This window comes from Anthonomus grandis, chromosome 6 (genome assembly GCF_022605725.1).
Source record: "Anthonomus grandis grandis chromosome 6, icAntGran1.3, whole genome shotgun sequence".
NCBI lineage: Eukaryota > Metazoa > Arthropoda > Insecta > Coleoptera > Curculionidae > Anthonomus > Anthonomus grandis.
Window position 1 is genome coordinate 18,235,307 of NC_065551.1, and position 15,620 is coordinate 18,250,926.

Below are 15,620 nucleotides of genomic sequence, written 5' to 3' on the forward strand. Positions count from 1 at the left end.
TTCATTAATTTGTATATAAAAGTTGATAAAAAACTTTTCATTATCATTTAAGATTCTATTATATTCAAATTTTCATTCAAACACGTGAATGATAATTATTGCTTGTAATGAAAATTTATATAATATCTTATCTTTTTTATCAATTGACCTTTATCGAAAAAGTAAATGGAATTTCATAATTTAAAATTAATATGATTATTGCGATAAAAATTGACACATTGCGAGTAAAGCGAAATAAATATTATATTTAATTTGCCGGGGAAATACTAAAATATAAAAGCTAACAGAACTTTGTTTGTGTTAAGACTGTAGGGAATCCCCTACTTATTCGTTATCCACCTTATTGTATTTTCTTCTTATTCAGTAAGTGTTGTGAGACTTGTGAGCAGATAAAGTTGTTAGTTCTGTTATAAGCAGTATAGTTTTTTAGGTCAGTATTGAATCATACGTTAACCATTCAGCCCCTACTTTTTGTGTCATATTTTGGGCTTTTAGAATTAATAGAAGTTCTTTCATAAAATAATTTAATATATATTTTTTTTCATTGCAAAGTTTCTCAGACCCTTGTTTTCGTCTTTTTTAATTGATATTTGTAGAGCTGTTTTTTATTATTAATTTATTTAATTAAATAATATTTTATTAAATATTTATTTAATTAAATAGATGAAGAAAAAAAAGAAATAAAGTAAATAATTTGCCATACTAAATAAGTGACATCAATAGCAATTAACATAAAATAGTGATACGTGACAATTATAATTAAGTGATTTTACATTTTAAAAAAGATCTAAGTCGTACTTTAAAGCAATATTCAGGGTGTTTGTACTCTATTTACACACGATTTTTTTTTGGTCCTTCTAAATAATATGAAAATAGATTTAAGAAAAAAAATAATTGTCTGGAAATAGTAATTTTATTGACAGTATTGATAAATATACAAAGTGTCTTAAAAACAAAGCTTTCATTGTCAAGTAAGTTTTTTAAATGGAATGCCCTGTATATTTTACCATATTTTCTTACTTCTTATTTAATTCTCAAATCAGAAATTTATAATACACTATACGTCAAAAGTCGATGGTTTTCGAGATAAGTTAGTAAATAAGTATCTATGTAAGTAAAATAACTTAACTACCTAATTAAGTAGCGAGTGCACTTTTTACTTTAACTAGTAAGTAATTAATTTTATTAGGTAATTAATTAAAATTTATTATATTAAAATTTCACTCCGATAGTCTCTTCCAACGCTGCTGGAAAAAATTTTTTAAAATACGTCGGTTTTTCAAACGAAATGTATAGCAAGTATCTATAGATATTGTATTATCATCCCCAAAAAATCTTAAATTTTCATCTCTAGCAACGGTGTTTTTTTACCCTCCAATTTATTGAACATGCCAAATTTAGTTTGTTCTTTTATCATAGTAAAATAATTCTAGTTTTTTAAAACATGTCGGCTTTCTCAAACGGTATATACAGGGTGTTCCTTAAAGAAGTGCTGATATTTAAGGAGGTGAATCCTGGACTCATTTTAAGAAAAACAAGTTCCTATGGACATATGTCCTAAACGTCGTAACTTTTGAGATACAGGGTGTTAAAATTTTCAAAAAAAAATAAGTTTTTTAATAGTAACTTTAATAATATTGTAGATATTTTGATAAAATTTGGTACATGTATTCTACGCATCAAGACGCATTTTTTAATGTGCTAAAAAATATTTTCTAAAAAGTCTCTTAGTCGCCTATGCATGTCTCTTATTGCTCATTGCTATGGGCAACGAGTCAAATTTTTCTTTTTCTATGGTTATTGATGATGGCAATAGCTGTTGTCTTAAAAAGTAAGTTGTCGATGTTAAATACCATTAATTTTTTTCTTTTTTGAGCTATTGAGTATGATTAATATCAATTGGCAATTAGTTCAGAAATACCTACTTAATTTTACTTTGAAAACAACAGGGTTTTAAGTGCAAAAAACGAGTTTTATTTAATTTTCAGAAACTAAGCTTAAATGAACGGCTCAAATGTATTATCTTAATTACACTGATTACAAAAATTGTTGAAAATGTCCACCTTCGCTAAGTAGGCATGCTTCCGCTCGTCTACGCATGGAATTATGCACACGTTCAAATATTCCCGGCGTATTTCGTATAGTTTCACATGAGGCAACTATTCGGTCTCTTAAATCTTCTAAAGAGTTTAAGGGAGTTTAATAAACTAGAGTTTTAAGGTGCTCCCATAAAAAGAAATCTAAGCTATATAGATCGGGGGATCTTGCTGGCCATTGTTGTGGTCCTTTGCGACCGATCCATGGATTTGGATAAACGGTATTTAACCTTCCGGAGCTCGCGCTAAGTATTTTGGAAAGGACGCTCGCATGCGGATTCAGAGTCCGCAGCCTTCAAATGTGCATATTTCTAAAAATTATTGGCAATAAAAGTTAATTTTTATTTATTTTAAGATTTTATTCATCGAATACATTGATTTTGGCATTTTAACAAAACTTATTGCTACAAAAAAATTAAAATAAACATTTAACAACACATAAAAACTTTCTAGAAATTAAAAATAAAAATGTGTTTTATTCTGAGTGGAATTCATGACAAATAACAAGTGAATGCTCTAAACAAATACATTTGTGGCATTCAACACAAAAAAAACGAGAAGGTCTATTTTTTTTTCTATCGCAGTATGAGCAACGTCCACGTTGTCCTGCTGGTAGAGGCTCAGGTGTAGGTGTTTCTAGTCCGAAAAGTTCTTTTATTCTCAACTGCGTAGCCTTAGGAATAGTTTGCGTCATTCGACGCCAAATATAGCCCTCCACTAATTGAAATGACAAGGATCGCAAAAACTTTCTTCGTCGTATACCTTCATTATTATTCATTGAATGAACAACAAAAGAGTTTATTTCCGATACATTGAGTAACGAATAGAACACAACCATGGGCCATCTTCTTGTATTACGTGCACAGTTATAAGACTCACATAGCTTGTCCACATAGTCAACACCTCCTTTAGATGAGTTGTAGTCCAATATCATACCTGGTTTTCCAGTAGAAGTATCTATTTTATCGTCAAAATGCATATTTGATGAAAGCAGCACGTTTTTTTTCTTTTTTGGTGTATATGATACTAAAGTACAGTTATCACGAAAGGCAAACATGGACGATAAAAGTGGACAACCTAAAGGATTCGAAAATTTAGGTGGCAATTCCCTTTTGTTTTTTCTAACTGTATCTAATAAAGTTAGCTTAAAATCGAACTGAAGGGAATTGAGTAGCTCCATACTGGTAAACCAGTTGTCAACTGTAATATTACGACAGGTTCCTTTTATTGATTGGCATAATCTCTGCAGCACTGCAGTGGGAGAATTACTCGCGTGGAATGGACCCTCAGGCTGCTTTCCTACGTAAACCTCCATGTTGCAGGTGTAGAAAGTCTTGGCGTCTACCATAGCGAATATTTTTAGCCCATATTTATTGGGTTTGCTAGGTATATACTGCCTAAAGTTGCAACGCCCCCAAAATGCTTCTAGCTTCTCGTCTATTGTTAGCCATTCAAAAGATGTATAGGCTGAATCAAAGTTACCAACAACTGTATCAAACACTGTCCGAATGGCGGCTAGCTTGTCAGTCTGTTTTCGTTCGTCTCTAGTTGCCAAATCATCAAAACGTAAATGATCTAGCAAAAATCGAAATTGGGACATCGTTAGTCGAAAAAGCTCGACGCCAGTACCATTCTGTGTCCATATTTCCTCAATATTAAGTCGATTAGATTTCAATACCCCAGATAAATAAAGCAATCCAATCAGTGCTTGTATTTCTAATATGTCCGTGTCTTTTGCATCTCTTTCACGTTGGTAATTGCCTCTACTCATGGCAATATGTCTGTTTGTATTTTCGACTATCGAATTCAGTACTTCGTCTATAAAAAAAAGTTTCCAAATGTCAATTTCTCTTTTTAGGTCTTTCGCAGGTCTTTTTACCCCTGGAAGATGCTTTATCAAGTTCTCCGCCCTGGTTTTCACATTTCTTTTCATCATATGTTTGGCCCACTCAGTTCCATCTTTGCAAATAAACACAGAGTAATTTCCCCTAGCGACTTACGTCTCCGAAGTTTCTTGTTGGGTATCACTATCCAAATCTTGCCTTTCTAAATTGTCTTCTTCTCCATCATCTTCTTGGTCCTCAAAATCACTCTTTAGCTCTTCATCATCTTCTTCCAAACATTCTTGAATGAGCTTTTGCAAACGAGCCTCCTCTCGACTCCAGGAGCACGCCATCTATAAAGGTGTACAAATAATAATAATCTAACTTAAAATTTTAATAATAAAAGCTAACACTCACCATTGCACAACAAGTTTAACAAAAAAAAACGCATAAAAATATTTAAATTGAACGCTCGCGCGCGGACTCACAGTCCGCAGTGGCTATAATTTGGCAATAAACGCACACACCAAGGCACAAATGAGCACTGACTGTAGGAGAACCCGGGATAGAAAGATACTTAATATTACAGCGCTGCGGGTTGTCGGTTGTCCAAATTAACGACAAAATAAAATAGTTGCGAAGTGAGAGTCCGCGCGCGAGCTCCGGAAAGTTAAATAGTTTCGGACAATTAAACTAAAATGAACAGAGGCACCATCGTGCATGTACCATATTCGACCTAACAGAAGTGGCACATCTTTAAGAAGACCAGGCAGTTCTTCTTCAAGAAACTGTAAATATGACGACCATCACGGCGCCCTGGTAGAAAAAATGGGCCTATTAGGTAATCACCAATAATTCCTGTCCAAACATTAACCGAAAATTGGTGTTGAAAATGAGTTTTCGTTATGGCATCGCGGTTTTCTTCTGCCCACAAAAGATAGTTGTAAAAATTTTAAATAGCGTTCCGAGAAAAATTCTGTGAACAAAATCTGTGACTCAAACTTCGGATTTAGTAAAATATTCTGGAGATACCACTGACAGAAGTTCACTCGCTGTGGAAACTCTCCGATAAGTAATACCTGTACTCTTAAAATATGGTATGGGTATAATAAAAAATCAAACAAAATGCGCCAAACAATTTGATGACAGATATGCAGAGTTCCAGCGATTTTCCTCGTACTTATCTCAGGGTGTTCCTCGATTGCTTATAGCACCGCTTGCCGTTCGCAATTTCAGGGGTTGTGACAGTTCGAGATCTACCTTCCGGAGTACCTTTCTTGAAACAACCAGTTTCCCTAAGTCGACGATGAATATTTGAAAATCTACGGCTATCTGGTAGGACACAATTCGGATACCTTTCCTGATAAATACGTCTGGCTTCTGTTGCGTTACCATCGGCCAGGCCATATACAAAATGCATTGCTGCCTTTTTTTCATTGGTATAATTGGCCATTACTGATATTCAGAAAAATAGCGTGAAAACGAAATAACTTCAATAAATAGTTAATAATTTGACATTTAAATTCACAGCAATAAGAAACATGCATAGGCGACTTCGGGACTTTATTTGCGTTTAATAAAGACGTGTTACGGCACTTTTTTTATTCCCACTTACTTTCTAAACGCGTTAAAAATATAAGTTTTTCTTAAATTATTAAATTTTTTTAACTTTTCATATTTCTTGTAATAAATCTGATCCCTTCATTTGCTTGCAATCGACGAACAAACATGTTCAAACCGCATCAGATTTTTAGGGAAGTTAAATTGTTTTTATTATTTTAAGCGAAAATATTGGACAAAAAAAAACCAAGAAGATCAAATTTGCTAAAAAGTGATTAAGGATTTTATAAATATTTTTTATTTTGAGAAAAAGCAGTGGCCTAGTATTTTTTTCACTAATAATATTCAATAGAAGACCTGTAGTAGCGCCATTGGCAGAGAAAATTGTTTTTTTTTGCGCATCAAAAAATGCGTCTCAATGCATAAAATATATAAACCAAATTTCATACAAATGTTTATAATATTGTTTAAGTTATTATTAAAAAACTGATTTTTTTTTTAAACTTTAACACCCTGTATCTCAAAAATCAAGACATTTAGGACATATGTTCATAAGAACTTTTTTTCTGAAAATGCGTCCAGGAATCATACTCCTAAATATTAGTACGTCTTTAAGGAACACAACCAAATAGAAACAACGACCAATTTAAAGAACAACGACCAAAACAACCGTGTTCTTTTTACTCTTTAAATAATAAACGTATTATATGGATTTTAAAATATTTTTTTTGGATTAAATTTCACAAAATTTTGTTAATTGTGCCGATATTACAAAATCACTAAATAGGAATTTCTTATGCAAGAGTTGAGTAAACTCTCATTTTTTATAAGCGCCATTCCGATATCGCGCGCGTCCTCGTAGGTTGACAAGCGCCGTTGCTGGTATTCTGTTGCTCCGGTCAAACCAGCAACTACCAATTGCCAAACGAAAATGCTGTAAGAATATGGTATTATTATCAGAATATAGAAAAGAAATATATCATTTGAAAGATATAAGTCATTAGTAACACATTATTTTTACCTACTTACTCGTGGAAATGTACTGCAATCAATATCACAAAACACACATTTGCATCAAAACGTACAAGTGCTCACGACGCGCCGCTGCCATGAAAGTCATCCACAAACGGAAGAGCATGGGCACTTTTCAGAATTCACCATTAAATCACAGGTTAAATTAACCCGTTAATCAAAAAAAAATTCGGTAGATCTCAGGTTGCCGTTCGGTTACATAAACATTCGGAAACGCTTCGGTTGATTTTCCTAGAATTTTTCTGACAGTTTGCAGCTTTAATAATGTCAATTTCTGTTTATGTTTATAGTGTTAAACTTTTCAAAGCAAACCAAACAAACTATATTAGCATTTTCCATGAAAACATTAAAAGGTTACCACTGTGATGTTGAAGAAACTAAAAACCAAACAAAAACGACCCAGTTCCATTGTAAGGGTCTTAGTTTCTGTTGCCATCAGTTTGTGGCTTTTATAGTCGACACCAAAAAAAAGTGTATGTGAAAAAAGTGTGTTAATTGATCGAAAGAAGACTCCTGACATCTTTTTTCTAAAGTAAGCAGAGCGTCTTGCATTTCGTCAGATGATAGTTTAGAGGCACAAATTCGAATCGATTTATTGCGACAATTGAAAATAAATCGGTTGCAGTAGCCTATTATACGCTGAATTTTAAGTAAATTTGATTTGTTTTCTAGAAGTACATCTAAAATGTTGGCTTCGATTACAACTGAGAGAACAAGGGCTTTTTTCCTCGCAAGACATCTGTTGGGTAATATCAAGAGATTTGGCAAAATTTGAATTTAATTTCCAGTCCGATTTGGGTAGATTAAGCCATGTGGGACCACTAAACCACAATAGATGATTAACTAAATTATTTGGCGTTAAGCCTCTACTTGCGCAATCTACTGGTTGACATCTGATGAAACGTGAAACCACGAAACATTAGGGATATTTTCTTGAATATGGCCTACGCGATTGGCGACAAAAGTCTTCCAACGATGAGGAGAACTCGAAACCCACGCGTTGACTACGGCGGAATTGGTATATGCAAAAATAGCATTTATCGAAATTAAAGATGAGTAAGTTCTTATTACGAAAGCGAGAAGATCTGATAGAAGAGTAGCTCCTAAAAGCTCCAATCGAGGTAGGCTTTGTGATTTAAGAGGTGCGACTCGCGATTTTCCAGTTATTAGGAATGTTTAAATTTTATTATTACATAACTCGGTGCGCAGATACAGAGCAGCGGCATATCCCGCTTCAGAGGCATCAGAAAATCCATGAATTTCACAGCATACACTATTTTGAGCGAAAATCTGTCTAAGCAAGACAATGTTTGATATAGCAGGTAATTCTACCGAACTCGAACCGAACATATCGTTCGGTTGTTCAAATTTTAAGTTCAGTTTGTTTTAGTTGTTCACTTTTAGGTTTAAAAAATATAAACAAACCAACCCAACCCATCGCGCCGTCAACGTGTCAGCCGTATTAGGCTTTATTCTTTATTATTTATAATTTCAAATTACCAAAAAAAGATTTTCAAGGTGATGGGTCACATACTGTTCACCTGTGTAAAGACGGTCAGATGGTCGATTTCTTAATATATATAGCGAAAATTGAACGGCTTACACGTTTTGAAATACGATGAGAGCCGACGGACACGAATGATTTAAAAAATGGCTGTTATGGTGGAATATGAAAAGTCAAATGGATTAATCAGGAATTATTACATGAATATTTCAATTTTTATGCAAATGAAAATCCGGCTCGAAGGACCAGAAAATGTGGCGAAAAGGTGGTGCCTAATAAAAGACAAATTTTTTGTTGAGATTCGACGCGAAAAGGGTATACTTTGGCAATAAAATTGATGAATGGCACCTTACCTTTGGAATTTCTGTATGTGAGTGTCGCAGGGATTCCTGATTTCCTCTGGAGAACTTGACTGGATTCTGCTTGTTTCAAAGCATTTACTTAGATTAGATTTTCTTAAAAACAATGTAGACTTTTGCGAAAAAGAACTTGCGAAGAACTACCTTTTGAGAATTACTTTTTTTATATGCTTGGAGAGAGAGAGAGACGAGTGGTGGCGCTTCAATCGCAAAAAAGGCAAATCGCCAGGTGTTGATGGCATTAAGGCCGAAACCCTAAAAGAAATAAAAATTGAAATAGCACAAGTGCTAGCATATTTAATAAATATGTCCTTCAATACAGGTATCTTTCCCGAAATTTTAAAAATTGTTATGATCACACCTCTACACAAAACTGGCCTGGAAGAAGACCTTAACAACTACAGACCAATCTCTCTAATTTCCAGTATAGCTAAAATTTATGAAACTCTTGGTTTCAATCAAACAGACTGTCTTTAAACGCCTCTAAAACAAAGTATTTGACATTTACATCTTACACTAATAACTTGTCTCTGATGGGTCCTCTTAATATAAACTCCCATTTTGAGATACCAGAAGCAAATTTCATAAAGTATTTAGGTATAACATTAGACCGGCACTTAAAATGGGATATACATGCAGGTGAACTTACAAACAAATTAAGAGGCTTGATATCTAAGTTTAAACGACTTAAGGATTTTATGGATATTAAACACTTAAAAACATTGTACTTTGCTCTGGTACAATCACATTTAAATTATGGACTCAGCGGATGGGGTGGATTAAGAAATTGCCATATGTCCTCCATTGAAGTTGTTCAAAAATGGATTTTAAAAATAATCTATGATAAAGATAAACTATTTCCATCTGATCAGCTATACAATCTTGCTGGTATATTTGACTTAAAACAATTATATGTTCAAAAGTTACTTTTAAATCTTCATAAAAGGAAAATCACAGTTGAACATGTGAATCATTCATATGCTACTCGAACTCAAAATCAAAGCGCTGTAGTTCCACGAAATGAAAAAACTATTGGTCAGCGATATTTTAGATTCTATATCTCTAAGATTTATAATTTGGTTCCGGGGCATATAAAAGATAAAATAAATCAAAAAAATTTTAAATTTTATGTGAAAGACTGGATACAGCGGACGGACAGAGAAACGTTTAATAATATATTAAATCATAATATGTAACATACTATGATATATAAATATGCTTTTCTTTTAAACATAATCTTTAGCAAATCCATGTAAAATTGAAAAGAAAGCAAATAAAATCACACAAACCTGGACATGACATACTACCTCGATATAGACCTTAAAAATTACCGAATTGGACATACTCGATCTGGATCTATGTTTTGAACATTATATCGTAGTCATTAAATTTTAGATAGGATTAACTCTGTAAAACTTTTAAATTAATATTCACGTACAAGTAGTAATCTCGCTACTTCTGTGATCATTGTTTATTCGCTCTTCTCTTGATCGTTATTATAGACATTTTGTAATATTGTTAATTATTATTTTGAATGAACTATTATTATTATTATTATTATTATTATCGTCTGCGCATCCAGGTGCCAACCAAGTATTGCCAATGTATAAATATAAAAATTTAACTTTAGACGCGGAAAATAATTGTTGCAGCGACATCTTTTTTATTGACATTTAATGACGTTATTTCATCATCACAAAAAGGACTTTTTGCTGACTACGTCACTAAATGACTATATTTTGACATCTTTTTTGACTTTATATGTCATTCTGTGGTTACCTGGGTGACATGCCTTACTTGAATACCCTGATTATCTTATTACTAAGTTTCTTTTAAATAAAATATGTTAATTACATAACTTAAATTTCTCTAATTTCTATTTGTTTTTTCTCATCAGCTCTAGATGATGGCTGCCCTAAACCACCAATTAAGAACCGAAATCTATAGCATCTTGGAGCATGTAGCAAAGTCAAAAAATATTGAAAACTACCAAATTAATCCAGAATCCTTTAAATTACAACTAGGAGATGGCTTTGTCTGCTTATTTTTTAAAGCAGCATTAACTGATAAAGACACAAATGAAATTATTGAGGTGGCAATTAAAAAAGCAAGCAACAGACCTTTGGATTATAATAACATATTTGGCAACGAAATTGCTTTCTATTCAAAATTGATTCCAGCATTAAATAATCTGCAAGGACATTTGCCCGCTGTGGATCGCTTCAATAATATTCCAGATTACTATACCTCCAGTAGGGAACCGCAAAAAGAATTCATTGCTTTAGAAAACCTTTCTCCTCAAGGCTATTTTCTATATGACAAAAGCAAGTATTGGGATCAGAAACATTTGGAAAAAATTTTCACGATATATGGAAAGTTTCATGCATTGTCTTTTGTTCTGAGACGAATCCATCCAGAATTATACAATAATATAATAAGTGGTTGTAAAGATATTTGTGCTCAATTGACTGTGGAAGGAAGCGATTTAATGGAAGCAGCTATGGTAGATGCTGTAACTGCCTTAGATATGACATCAAAAACCTATGATATTGCCAAGGAGCTAGTTGGAAATGTTAAAAATACTTTATTAGAAGCTCTAAGATACAATGGTGATTTTCGATGTATTACTCATGGCGATTGTTGGTCAAATAATATGCTTTTTAAATATGGGGTAAGTTGAGAAAAGATTAATAGTATGATTGTTTTAATACATATTTTTAAGGATAATGGTGAAATTTTGGATGTAAAACTCATAGACTTTCAATTGATGACCGAAAGAACACCAATACACGATCTCTCCTATTTCTTCTATTCGGGTGCATCTAAAGAAGACATGGACAATCTGGAATTTTACTTGCAAATATATTATGAGAGCTTTTCAAAACATGTCCTTGGACTGAAGCAAAATCCCGAAGAAGTTTTACCTTTTATCACCCTTAAAAAAGAGTGGAAAGAGAATGGTATAATTGGCGTTATGTTAAGCATCCATTTATGGCAGCTAAAACTTCTTCCTAAAGAAAATTTTATAGAAAACTTACGAGAGAAGAACATAGAGAAAAAAGTGTCGGATCAGGAAACTCGTGAACATTTTGTAAAAATTTTAAAAGAAGTGAGAAAAAGTGAGGACTATCAGAAGAGAACCAAGGATATTTTGGTACATGCTTGTGAATATGGGGTGGTTAAGAAAGAGAAAATTGTTAAAGTCTATCAGTGATGAGCACTTAAAAATGTTAGTTTTACTTTAATAAACGTTTTAGAAGGTTAAAAAACTTCAGTAAAAAATATTTATTAGATTAGGTAGTTATCACTGATCTTTTTAAACTTCTCACACAATGATCCTTTGCAATAAGAATAAGATAACTTCTGTGGCAAAGGATCACTGATACATCAGTAACTAGTTTAACTTGGAACATACAGTGCTTTCAGTGAATATAATAACTTCTTAAAAATTCGAAAAAAAAGATCGATAAAATATCCTATATTTTCAGATATTTTTGATCACTATTCGTTGATACGTTAATTGTTATTTTTTTTAAAGAAATTATTAAGCGTAGTGCGTTTTGAAATAAAAGCACTGTATATCTAATGCAAAATTCAAATTTAGAAAACCATGTAGTCTTTGCTTTCTCTTTCTAATAGAAATGATAAAATTAGCAACAAAAATGTTATCATCCTAAAAATCACGATTTTTAGAATCATTAACTAGCGATAATTGTGACAATGGCCTTTTTGATTCCATGGCTGGGTACCAGGCCTATCAGGTATCGCACCCATCAAGATAAAAAAAAACAAAACATCGCTATTCATGATCATGATATACCCACGATCTTTACAAATGACCGCGTCGAGAAAGCCGAACATTTAAAACAATGAGCGCGTCCAATAAAAAAGCAATTTATTATTGACAGTGTAAGCCTTCATCAATTTTTCAATCGATATGTTGTGCCGAAATCGACGGATCAACGCAACCGACAGACGATTGTTTTTTTGTTTTCGCAATAAAAAAATGACTTGGTGTAAAAGTATTATATGGAATATGAGCCTCCTATGGTGCCTCCCAACTTGGTTTAAAACAGGGATTTCATTTGTAAGACACGAACTTTAGTCACGATAGTTTTATTTATATGGGATATCGGTAGAAGCCAATGGTGTATTCAATGTATAGTACTGCAAGATCCTGCCTTTGCTTCTTTCCAGGCTTTGAAATTACGACAGTTCATGACTTGCTTGGAGTAGTACAAGTTGACGGTATGAATAATGAAGATCATACAGAGAATAAATCAACAAAAGGGAGGATATTTAGATCAGTAAATTTATAAAAAATAATAAAAAAATGTACTTGGGCAGAACTTTCAGGGTTTCTAGAACTCAATTTGTCAATGGATGGAGAATCTTGAGGCTTAAATTATAAATACTAATATAAGCTTAAAGTACACGATATAAAAGTCATGTACTTAGACAGTTATCAAAAACTATGATTCATTTACAACTTAGAGACCAGTTGTAAACAATGGTCTCAGTTGCAGGCTTGCTCGAAATTTTGTGCTTTTTGACCAATTAGAAGCAATGCAGATTCGTTTATGTCTGGCCTCTTGGTTATAAATGGTTAATATACAGATTGGCGAATGGATCACTACGTATATAAAGTTTCTAACAGGCGATATGTTGCAATGCCACCGCCGCGACAGTACGCTGGTATTCGAGGTTCGACGAGGTTCGAATGTATTTCTTGCGGCAAAATTTTCTAAAATATTACGCGTCATTAGTATATTATTTCTCTAATGCAGGCATAACATGTTGTTACAGTTTATTGTCTTCAGATACGAGTACATAAAGAATAAGAAAATAAAATAAATCCAAAATGTTAGCGAAAGCATAGCTGGATTATAGAAATTTAAGAGGCAATTTCCAAGTTATTCTGGTGATAAAGTTAATAAAATAAACAGTTATCATTTCAGTATTAATTCTATTTTGATATCAATAATTTTCAACCCTTATGATGAAACTCAAATTATTAATCATAATATTAATTTTTTTAATTGTTGATTTCACTTATGGCAGAAGTCACATCCTAGCCAATAAGATGCCAGCTCATTATCCTATATCCCTACTAAAACCATTTCTGGCGCGAAAATCTTTGACCTCTAGGAGCCTTGAAGAACAAGCCTTGGAAGAAGGTTAAGTTCTTGGTATTTTTGCCGATTTTACTCCAATGAAAAGTTGAAAACTCACCTTTTGGGTATTTTAGTTTGAGGATACTAAATGCCATACTGCAATCATGCAATATGGCAATTATACGTGGTGTAGTTAAATCCCAACTTTTTCAAGGTTCTTTGTTTAAGTGTCCAGTTTTGTGTTCCCGAGAAAACGCCAATTCCATTGGAAAGTTCTAATATTTTGATTTGGCATCTTGGTTTATGATACTCTACATATTACACATGTAATTTTATATAAGTAGACTCAAGCATACCGTTAAGTTTAACCATCAATGCTTATATCTACTTACTCTATTGGCGATTCCTCAATCTGGGTATTCTTCCACTTTCAGGCTCTTTTTCTCCCCGGTATGGTTTTTATCCACTATTATAAGAGGTAGAAATCTCCACTCATCTACTCCAATAACGTCCACAACATCTACATTGACATTGACTGTTAAACCGATCCACCCAGGTCCTCCGTCTCAATCATGCAGCCTTCTTAGAGCCAGGTTTGATCAATGTTTGTGATGTATAGTGAATCAGTAAACCACCTAACCAGTAAACCAAAGTCCTATCAACATTTATTAGCTTTACTGTAGTATATAATACTGAATACTAACCTCAAAATTACATTGTTATCACTCTCATTATTAGATTTCACTACTACACTGTTTTTTTGAATAGTTTCATAATAACTAGGTGCATATTAGTTACTTTATTGAAATAGACCATATAGATCTCCTTGTAAACTGGATAAATAGGCCTATTTCGAAAATACTCACGCGAACTTTTAGCCCCAAAAAACAGAATATGAGATTTTACCTTGATATAGACACTATATTTAGGAAGGGCAACATAACTTGTTTTTAAAGTAATAAGTTTGATTATTAACTTTTCTTTTAATATAGATTCACTTGAATGTATCTCAGAACTAAAGTTTTTCTTTTATGTGTATTTTGATTTTTGAAAGATAACCTAACTTTCTAAGTTAGACAAGACTGGTGTGAGCCCATGAGTTATAAGGTGCTCTCACACTAAAGCTGTAATTTAATAGCATATAATTTAATAGCCAAAGTAAAGGGTTAATATTTATTTTATTGTTAATTTGTCTCTTTCAAGTACAGTATTAATTACACCATAACACTTGTACATAATATTAAGGATCAATATAATTAATTGTATTTATAAATCTCCCTGTCTGTTCTTCCTTGTGAGATTTTCTTTCAGGTTTACAGGTATAGGGCTTTTAGTAGTTTCCTGTTTTTTTGGTCATCGGAATTTTCTTATCCATCCAGGTGGCGCTTATATTTTATTGAACTCTTGTGGAATCCACGCCACTCTACCAAAGTGATTAGTGCTAGTCGGCTTCCCTTTTGAGAAGATCCCCTGAGCCGTCACCTCTATAGTAAGTCTCCCTCCTCTCTCCCTCCTTCCATTGGTTCCCTTGTACCCATTTTCTAACCCTCACTTCCCATACTTACCCTCTTTTTCCCCTCTTTTCCTTCCTGTTATTACCCATCCGTCCATTCAAATTTCGTTTCATCCAAGTAAATAAAGTAAATAAGATAAAATATTATTAATTAACTTATTTTTTTTTTAATAAATATAACAATGTGTAAAACCCGCATAGATTCAATGGAATAACATTTTTTTTTATGCTATACATAGCATATTAAAAATTAAAGCTTAGTTCTTACTAAAATAAAATATAAACTCTCATAAAAATAGAATGTAAACATTATTAGAAAATAGAAAATAGAACTCTAAATAATGAACTTAACAAATAATTCTATAAATAAAAGACTCAAAAAGACCTCTTTTTTAGTTAAACAAATAATTAGCCTTTTATAAAAGCTGTTTTTTACTTCCAAGAGCCTTTTAAGGTAAAATGAACTTGGCAGATTCAACAATTTTGGAATAATCCTTGCATTGTACTACCAAATTGCCTCCATAAAACCATTTATTCAATTGAACTTTTTCGGAAGGGATTCTGAAAATAGCAAATCAGACGATCGCAATCCGGCGCGCCGCTTATCAACCAGAAAGTA

At 32.8% G+C, this 15,620-nt stretch overlaps 1 protein-coding gene across 1 annotated transcript; it reads left to right on the forward strand.

Moving 5' to 3' along the window:
- The first annotated feature begins 211 nt into the window (after nucleotides 1–211).
- LOC126737295 (uncharacterized) lies at nucleotides 212–13,002 on the forward strand. The gene is made up of 3 exons (XM_050442134.1): nucleotides 212–430; nucleotides 10,272–11,045; nucleotides 11,097–13,002. Exons 2-3 carry the CDS (start codon nucleotides 10,278–10,280, stop codon nucleotides 11,586–11,588), a joined length of 1,260 nt encoding a protein of 419 aa, XP_050298091.1. The 5' UTR covers nucleotides 212–430; nucleotides 10,272–10,277; the 3' UTR covers nucleotides 11,589–13,002.
- The last annotated feature ends 2,618 nt before the right edge of the window (nucleotides 13,003–15,620 follow it).